This window comes from Nanorana parkeri, unplaced genomic scaffold, assembly GCF_000935625.1.
Source record: "Nanorana parkeri isolate BGI_ZX_2015 unplaced genomic scaffold, ASM93562v1 scaffold353, whole genome shotgun sequence".
Lineage (NCBI taxonomy): Eukaryota > Metazoa > Chordata > Amphibia > Anura > Dicroglossidae > Nanorana > Nanorana parkeri.
Genome location: NW_017306621.1, coordinates 359,733 through 369,808, shown reverse-complemented (window position 1 = coordinate 369,808; position 10,076 = coordinate 359,733). Strand labels below are relative to the sequence as shown.

Below are 10,076 nucleotides of genomic sequence, written 5' to 3'. Positions count from 1 at the left end.
TAATGTAAATCTGTAGTGAATCTTACAGAACACATTCAAAGATTACATTTTTTTTTGTGGAAATATATATTTTATTCATATTTAACATTGACAAAATCATGTTTACAGCAGAATGTGTTGTTTCAACAGAAGCCAAAAATCAGCAAAAGCCAATTCAATCAACAAATGTGCGTAATGACTCTTGGCTCATGTGCACAATGAATCGGGTTCCAGAAGAGTGAAGAGACAGAACACACTGTAAAAGATAATGACATATCCGTACAACTGAACAGGACAGTCACTAGATGGGGAAGATGAATGGAGAAGGATATAAAAGTCTATAACCACCAAATGTATCAGGAGACAAGACTTCTGTACAACACTGAACCCCGCACCTCCTTCTCTTCAAACCTTAAACACAGGAGGCGGCTCATTAGGTGTCTTCATTGGGACTGGTATATAGATGCCAGATCTCAAATATGGTTTTCCACTCCCTTATCTATCAGAATGGGAGGCCATGTCCTCCTGCCTCATAAAACATAAGGGAACCTCATTAGGACTGAAACATAGACAATATTTTCGTCCTGTAGATGGCATTTCTACCCTAAAAGAAGTGCTGAAAAGGTTGGGGTAGTATGTAAACAATATGCCGGAGCCCAATCTACAACATTGAAATCCCTCATGTGCCCATTTACTGGTGGGGAGGGATCCTTTAAAGCAAACACAAATGTCGAATATTGACATTGGGTCCAATGCTTCAAGCTGCTATCCACATAGCACAAAAGCCATATAGAACACTAATAGGTTAACCATTGGCCCTGTCTGGGGCTCACCAGATGCTGCTCCCCTCTACCCCATATAGAGCTATAGGGAAGAAGTGAAAGGTATGGCAGCTGCCAGTAACACTTATAAAGAACCCACATTGACTTTCAGGGCTCTGAAACTCTTGTGGAATATGGGCTGCATTTTGGATCATCCAACCCTATGTAAAAATTTCATTTAGAATAAACCTACCAGGAGGAAATTATGCAGGCTGCCGTTGTGGACTTTCCTTCCATTTCTGGTGACCTGGCTGTTTTATTGACCCTCTGGCTTCCATACAGTGAGTCAAAGGTCTGGGACAAAATATGCAGATCATTAAAGATGGAGAAAAGTCAAATGTTTAGGTCAGTGACTCAAATTATTGAAGCAACAGAGTCAACACAAAAGCCAACTAGTATTCAGGAATAGCAGCTTTCATACGTTCCTTTAATATAAAAGAGTCATCCTACTATCCAAATCTCAGATACACTGGGGTTTATTGGTATAGCAGTTCAATCTCTGACCTTGGTTACTGCCTTCCACTAGATCAATATTAATGAGAAAGCAGATTACTAGCGTGGACCGGTCATCAACCAGTATTGCTTGAAGTGTAGTCACAATTTTGGAAGACAAAAAGATGTCCTTCTGGTCTCCTCATGAAGTTCATTAACGAGAAACAGACCTATATTCAGGATAAAAAAAAAAGCAATTGTGCTGTCCAGGCTGAGCAGCGTTCTATGGCAACCTTCAGAGTAGCCCTCACCACAGTATATGCACCCGCTATATGCATAACTGGCTAGATGTCTACAGATTGACAAGCAGGACCTAATGCACTATCAGGGCTTCAAACAGTAGTCTGATGGACATCTGCTGCACTGCAGGTTGCCATGAAAATCCAATGTGATCAGTAAAAAGGCCTCTTGTAATAATTGAATAGAAAGGGTCAGGGATGATTCCTAATGTCATAACTTCACCTTAAAATGTAATGTCTGGTAATGGACATTTGTTATTCAGTTCCAAGCCTCAGGTGTTCTCATATTGACAATGTATGTGCCCTCCTCTTACCAGGGAAGACATTTACTGACGGCAAGATCTGATTTCCAGAATTGTACACAATTGCTATAAACCAGTTGCTAGGAAACCATATACTGCTAATCCAAGAGATGTAAAACGATACGTAAACTGCAAACTTTCTGTAAGTTTCTTTAATTCTCAAAACGTGTATTTAGCACAACTTTATGACACAGGCTACAAAATATAATATAAATCCGACACGGGCTACAAATCTTCCTTCTCAGTTCCAGGCCTGGTGACATTTCTGGGAAATTCTGAGGCAGAGATTCTGTCAATGAACTGGTAGCCATTCCCTCATACACACAAGTCCGTACCCTACAATATACCGTACAAGGCGTTGTTCCAGGATTCTAGAGGTTGTATCTAGAGGCCTATTCATAATAGGACATTTAAAAAAACATATACTTGCTTATGTATGGTTTTATCTTAATTCCTTTTAATACTTTTTGAGATTTGTTTTTATTTGACTAAATTCATGTTTACAAGTTTCACACTTAAAAGGACAGACATTACACTTGTCTACATGCACTACTGCCACTTATTTACCCAGGGGGAAAAAAGGCAGTGTGCCTATGGTCATATTCATGCACAGCCTCATATTAAAGATTGATCATCATTTCCTCTTCGTTTACAATGAAAATGTATATAAAACATAATAAAACTTTCATGTGTGAGCGGGCCTCCAACCACGAAAATTAAGAAATCTCACATTTGCAGGGGGAAAAAAGTAATTTGCGCCAGATTAACTAAAGTGACTTACAATTCATTTTCCGAGGACACGGTTATCTTGCCTATGCAGGTCAAGGTGACACGGTCTACGCAAAGGGGCCCCCCTAATGTCCTAAAGGCCTGTGCTGATGGGTAAACTGCAGGTAAAATGTACCAGTCAAATTCTGAATGTGTTAAAACTGATTTCATCGGCACGAGCACAAAGCCCATTGACAGCAATCCCTTCTACTCATATTGGCTACACTCGTTTGTCCCTCATTTATCTGTTACAGCTAGTGATGAAATCAGTGGTGCCGGCAACCCGTGGAAGTGGGGACATGACTCTCTTGGTCAGGTGACAATCATCTCTGATTATCGGACTTGATAAACCTGCCAAGAGAGAATTCTGCTGGCTGCCATTGTTGACCTTCTGCCTAAGGCCCGGTTCACACCTGGGCGTTTTGTAGTGCGTTCCTACGCTCTGCAAAACGCTCAAACACCGAAATCCCATTATTTCCTATGGGTATGGTTCACACCTGGGCGTATTACAGGCCGTATGAACGCGCTACAAAACGTCCTACGCCCAAAGAAGTACAGGAGCTTCTTTGGGGCGTTTTTGTCGCGCGTTTCCATTGGGATACAGCCAGGTAGCCCTGGGAAACGCACATTTGTGGCACAGGTTTTTTTTACTGCGAATCGCAACACGTAACGCGTGACAAACACGCATATTCGATACGCCTAGGTGTGAACCCAGCCTTACATTTGGTGGCTAGGCTCATGCATTGTCACAGGAGAGCTTCGCCATACCCAGAAGTCCCAGGCAGCATCACCGACTGCAATGGAGGACAGAGTGGTGAGGGAGTATAAAAGGGGCTCCAGGGGAAATCTTGCAGGAACACCATCATTTTGCCTGCACTGACAAGGTGACAACGTTTCTACTTATACAATCATTCGCCAAGGAATTTGAAAGAAACAAAAACAAAGCTTCTTCATAACTGGATGTTTGAAGTGAACATATGCCGTGTACTCGACATATCCTTAGGCCTGCGTTTACTTCACACAACTATTTACAATGAGATAAAATAATCTTTCATGGGCAAGGCAGGTTTCAAGATTACTGGTAGTTTCCAAAATGGTGACCCCCCTTATGCAGACCACTCTCGAAACAGACGTGTAGGACAAACTGCTAGAACAGAGAACTGCAGCAACAACATATGTAGAAACTACATTCTAATTACAATATAGCTGTGTGTATAATTCTTTTATTTATTGTTCATCATCCCCTGCACAGACTACATTTTCCAGATAGCAAATTATTATTTTATTTCCCATCCAAAGAGGTCACAAATTCTTGTATGCCATAAGTGATTTCTGAATAGGAGTCCTGTCTGCACCGAAGCCTCCTCCAAGTGTAGACTCCAGCGGCAGGGATACCTCAGGCAGAATTTGGTACTGTCCAAACATCAATGGTAGTCTATCATAGATGTTGTGAAGGCTAATAAATAAATTAAAAAAAAATGTTGTATGGTCTTCATCATCTTCTGTATGTTCATGCTGAAATGGTGGGAGGTTTCTTTGATCAGGGCCAAGAGGAGGTGAACCCAGGCTTTGATGTATTCCTGGAAAGTCTAATGGAAACTTGTACTAAAAGAATACGGAAGCTGCCAATACTGAAGATTCTATTTGCCTGGCTATTGTGGTGATCCAATGGGTTCAATACTTTCTGAGACACTGACCTGGAACAAGTATGCAGATTGGGAGTTCTGATTCAGTCCGACATTCTAATCTAAATGCTTGGTCCACAGGAGTGACAAAAGTACAGAAGCCACAAACAGCCATGCAAATAGTACTTTAAGCAATGTCCCCACTGTAGTTCTCTCATTACAGATCTCCTTTCAAAAAGGACTTGGATACGTTAGAGTGTAACACAAGACATGTGACACATAAAACCACATTTGAGCATATGTGCGACACCAATTCCCAAACCCCAGGCATTATCTCCTTTCTATATTCCCTGATAATGCAACCCATACTCGCTCCTCCCCCTCCTTATACTCCCAAGGGGCACCTCAGCAGTGCAATATAAGAAGCTGACTGGCATCAGCTCTAGACCTTTTCCTCTAAAAGTTCTAACAATGTTCCAACCCTGGAAACGAATTACCAAACTCACCTTGAAGTGGTACATGGTTCCATCTGGGATTTCTAGGGCCATACCACACTATCCTCCTAACTGTTATAAGGGATGTCAATATCTGGTGGAACTGCCCAAAGGCAAAAAGACTTTGGTCTAGGTCTACTAAGCATAGTAGTTACTTACATAGAGACTTATTGGTGATGAGCGTGGCACATTTCACCTTCCATTTTGATACGTCTACTAGGCAGTTTATGCTGTTGTGAGCTTCAGTCATAGAGCCCTTTGAGGTTCTGTTGAATAATAAACCACAAGGGTGCACCTTAATCCACTTTAAATTACTCTATCGTATACTCAGAGCGGCCAAGAAAGCGATTGTGCATTACAGGAGGACTTCACCACTCTTGTTCATGCAATTCGCAAAAATGGTGTCACACGATACTTTCAGAAAAACTTAACGCACAACAGAATGACTCTATGGACTAAGTTCAACAAACCTGGAACCCCTACATTACAAACCTGGAACCCCTACATTACTAATCATCTCCCATCTGCTTTCAAAACAGGCTCCGTTACACTTTGAGATTACCTCAATCCCTTGATTTTCACGGAAGGAGAGGGGGCTCTGCTCTGAAGTTGTTCTGTTTCCAGGCTGGAGGCTACACCCCAACTAAAGCCCATCCTAACCCCCACTCCTTTCCATACACCATTTCGGGAGATTTAGTTAGGCCTTGTTTTTCTTACGTTAAGCTGCCGATAGCTCACTTAAATTTCAGCTGCCCTGTAAAATGCCTTCTGATACACTAAAAGGAATTAAAATAAGGATATTATAGTCCAATCAAAATAGAGCCCCATGCCACTATTATTTTTGCAGTCAATGCTTGTATACAGTATGCATGTTTTACTCTTGGACTGTATTCCCCAATACCTGCTCTTAATGTACACCTGTTAAAATAAAAATTTATTGGACGAAAATAAAAAATGGTGGAAAAGTGACTTTCTGTGCTACTCTTCTCTGATATACTAACACACTACAGAACTCTCTTAGCTGACAAGAATGCCAACTAGCACAGAGTGCTCTCCAAGTAGGTTTCAGTTAACAGAACAGATGGAGTCCAAAGAATCTTTGAATAATGGATGGAAGAAATGTTCAAGAAATGGAAGGACCCCTTTATACGATTCATAATATAACATTCTGACCCAGGTTTATGTACACTTCAGTTGGACTATGACAAAGCACATGCAGTGTAAGGCCAGAGAAAGACTGTATTCTTCAGAAAAGTAAAACCAATAACTTTACAGCCAATCACAAAGGATGCAAAAATACGGGTAATGAAACTGCCTAGAATGACGTTGGCGCAACTCCTAGAGACAACAAATCTCTGTACATTATTCTACAAACATTCTCTTTTGGCAGCAACTTTAAACTGAAAGTTACATTAAAAAAAAAATCTTTTAGCTTAAGCCATTGTGTAAGTGTTAAAAATATAAAAATGGTAACCCCAATGCTCCAGTTTATTCCTCGGTGTCCCTCACAGTTTCCCCTTTGGATGTATACACCAGCATGTGAAATGCAAAAAACTGAAACGGCACAATATTAAGATGGTCTAAAGCAGTGTAGAAAGATGGTGCGTCCTGCAACCCGCTCATTGCTCATAGTACTGATCCTGCTATACAAAAGTGCTTTATTGTGTCTTGAAGAAAAAAAAAATAAGGAAAACCAAGGGCGGCGGCAGCAGCACGTGGTAAATTCCCAGGACTGTGTGATGGCGAGGAGTCACTACGACACAGTACATACACCCTTGCGCACAAGATTGTACGATACACACAGATGATGGTGAGAATTATACTTCCTCTGCTTCTGGGTTATTGAGGATCTTCCGGTGAGCCTGACGCAGGTACTGCTGCTGCTTGAAATATACCTTGAAAGCTCCTTTTATGGCAACAAAAGCAATCCCTCCCTAAAAAAAAAACAAGACAAGGATCACGTTAAAACTGGATATCAGGCACAATATCTCGTATGCAAAATAGTTTCTGTTGTACCACCATCACAATCTCGGCCAGGCTATGGACATTTCAGTATTCACACAATCTTTACAAGCAGTAAAAAGAGGCTTTACAAGTCATTTCTGACCTATGCAGCTGCAAGCATTGTGGTGCAATTCATCTTCAAAGTTCACAGCAGAAGCATTGAAGTCATTCATATGGTTTCTCAGCAGCTCAACTCCTCTTGCTCCCTGTTCTGTGTTTATATTACAGATAGGAAGGCTGGAAGGCTGCCGAGTCTTTCCTTGGAGGGAGGAACAATGCAAGCTTAGACAGTTTCTTGTGCTTCCTGTGTGATATTTGAGGATGCATTGCTGCAGAGTGCCTTCAGCTAACTAATTTGCTGCTTGTTAAGCATATGGTGAAATTTGAAAATCCATAGTCTAGCAGTAAGTTCACTTTCAAGCCAAAATATTGTTTTCTTTTGGATATTGCAGGGCGGGGTTAAAACCCGAGTTAGGTTTTTATTGCTCTTTACGTACCTTTAGTGAAGATTCTCACTTACCATTGGTCCTGCTGATGGTTTTCACTAGCGATGCACCGATACCAGTTTTTTGATATCGAGTCTTGGTACCGATATTTTTTTCGGTACTCGCCGATACCGAAAGTCTCATTAAAGGAAGCCAGGTGGCGTGTAATGACTCGCCACCTGACTTCCGGATTAGCCAGGAAGCGTGTAAAGACTCACCACCCAGCTTCCGGATTAGCAGGGAAGCAGTCTCCATGCTTCTCGCCACGAGGTGACGAGGGAGCATGAAGCCGGCTTCCTGGCCAATCAGGAATCGGGAAGCCAGCTCCATGCTCCCATGCCACGAGGTTACGAGGTTGCATGGAGCCGGCCTTCTGGCCAATTAGGAAGCTGGCAGCGTCTAATGACTCGTTGCCCGGCTTCCTGATACCGGAAGCTTAAGTATCGGGCTCGGTATCGGAGCTAGTCTTCACCAACATACAAAGTGATGTGAAATCCAAAATTCCAAGGCTATCACCAGAATCTAAGGAAACATTTTCTAATTGGGACAATCTTTCCCAGTGACAACTGTCCAAGTGGACACGTGTATACATTTGTCCTAAGCAAATCACTTTTTGTAAATCTGTTGCAAAGTTTAATACCTGGAGATCCTTCTAGTATCAGCACTTCCAGTTGCAAGTCAACAATGCTAAATCGCTTCCTTAAAATTCGTGTCGTCAGTCTGACATGCAAGCTCCTTCAGTTAGCCATTGGGCTGCCTATCTGACAGAGCAGCATCACTTCCTGCTGCCAGCCTGCAGCAGGAAGTGCTGGTACAGGAAAGGATGCCCGTGTAGGAAACTTTGCAATAGATTCACAAAAAACTGTACACAATGCCAAACATATTGAAAAACAGATCCCGGTTTACATACTCTTTAAAAACTTCATCCAAAGCTGAAAAAAATATTTTGGCTTAAGGTGTATTTCCACTTTTGCAGGCCGCCTGAGATACCACCTACTGTATATTTGTTACATGTTCACATTGCACAACTTTAAAAATTGCTGATTGTAAGTGCTTTTTACTTGCTTTAAAATTCTACCCCCTCCCAATGTAATGTTAGGAAGGGGGCTGTGGGAAGTGACGATTACTCTAATTCACCCTGTTTTTACTGTGCTGGCAGATTTCTTTATCTGTTGTCAACTAGATTTGAACAATGTCTGTCCTAACAAAGTGTTATAGACTTAGAAGGATTGTATGTTAGAGACACTAAGCTCAGTTTGTCCTCTCTACTTTTATGTTCAAACTGCTCAAAGTAGCCTGGAATCTGCACAAAGGCCTTCACCAAAGAGACACCTGAAAGGTAAGAAACATTTGTTTGCTGTATGAATGGGAACACAAAACATATAGTGGGATTTTCTCCAATTTGACTGCAAAATTGAATATACAAGTTAAGGCCTCATTCACACAGCTAAGTGTCGGCCGGTACAGATCCGTGCGGCGTGCACGGCCGTATCATATCCTTCTCTATGGGAGGACGTGGCCGTACGCACATCCTTGCAGGTGCGGGTGTCCTTACTCGTTTGCAGACAGGATGGATGAGCATTCGGGTGAACATACAGCGGTGTACGGCCGCGTCCTCCCATAGGGAAAAACAGGCTGCTGTGTACAATCACACGTAGCACCTGTCCTTCCCGGGAACGGCCTGATATGGAATGAGTCAATGAGGCCTAACAGTATTCATTATACCACATGCACGATACGAGGATATCATGCCGCACCCACATACACACTTTTTGATGTTCGGGGAGCTGCACAATGCGTCCAAAATTGTACTCATTTTTTTTTACATTTTTAGAACATTTTAGCAGCTGCAGGTTCAAATTGAAAGGTCATTTTTAATAACATCATAAGATATTTAAAAACATTTATACCACAAAATGACTTCATTTGTTTTGTTTTTTATTATTGATGAAAGTGGAGTTTTCCTTCAATTAAACCTTAATTCATGCATAATGAAAAATATTAGTAAGAACACACAAAACACTCACCAGAATTGTCCTCTGTAGATTGGAGTTAACACTGCTGAACATCAGTTTGCCAACAATAGTAGCGATGGTGGGAAAGACTAAAGCTCCGCACAGTATGCGAGTAGCAGAGACATGATCTGCTAGAGGATTGGCCTCAGCTGGTACCCGAGGGACGGGACATCCAATTCCTAAGAGGACAGGCAGAATATGGTGAAGAGAAATAGTCCATGACATAATACATACAAGGGTCACAAAATAGGTGCCGATGTACATAACGGATGGAGTCATTCATTGTAATTAAATAATTCACATTCAGAGAAGGGGTGAGAAAAGTTAGAAGTAGCACAGCTTAAAGCCACTGCTCCATCGAATTGACAGATGCCAGTTGAGGATTTTAGAAGGGCACCTAATGCAGTTGTAATTTGGAGGGCAAAATGGAAAAGGCCTTGGGCAGCTCGAGAGCATGCTTGTGAGATTGTACCCGAGCTTGTCTGACACCACCCAGGACTCAAACAGCTGGAGCCCATTGGGGTCAAGTATGGGAAGGCCAAGTCTGCCAGCAAAGCCTGCCCACTACCCCATTATTACCATACAGCTAGAAAATAATAATCATGACACTTTAAACCATCATTAGTAACTAACAAAGCAATGACACCAACTACTAAAGTGACCCTTGTCGCTACTAAAAAAATAAAATAAAAAAAAAAAAGTAACTTTCCTGTGGCCGGAGTATTAAGTATTTGCTCTCGAAGTGCCCTGGATGCCGCTAAAATCCGACATTTCCAGCTGTGTCAGATGATGTATCCTCTTCGGGCCCGGTGGTCTCCCCTGGTGACTCCTATGTCACTATTATGACCCACA

General features: G+C 41.9%; 1 protein-coding gene across 1 annotated transcript in view; it reads right to left on the bottom strand.

The window, feature by feature from the left end:
• Positions 1–5,926: 5,926 nt before the first annotated feature.
• Positions 5,927–10,076, bottom strand: part of MARCH5 (membrane associated ring-CH-type finger 5) — a 45,412-nt gene continuing 41,262 nt past the window's right edge. Inside the window, exons 5-6 of the mRNA XM_018558682.1 lie at positions 9,237–9,403; positions 5,927–6,654 (exon numbers count right to left, since the gene is read on the bottom strand). Coding sequence (XP_018414184.1) covers positions 6,538–6,654; positions 9,237–9,403 — 284 coding nt within the window. The 3' untranslated portion in view covers positions 5,927–6,537. The remainder of the gene's footprint in view (positions 6,655–9,236; positions 9,404–10,076) is intronic.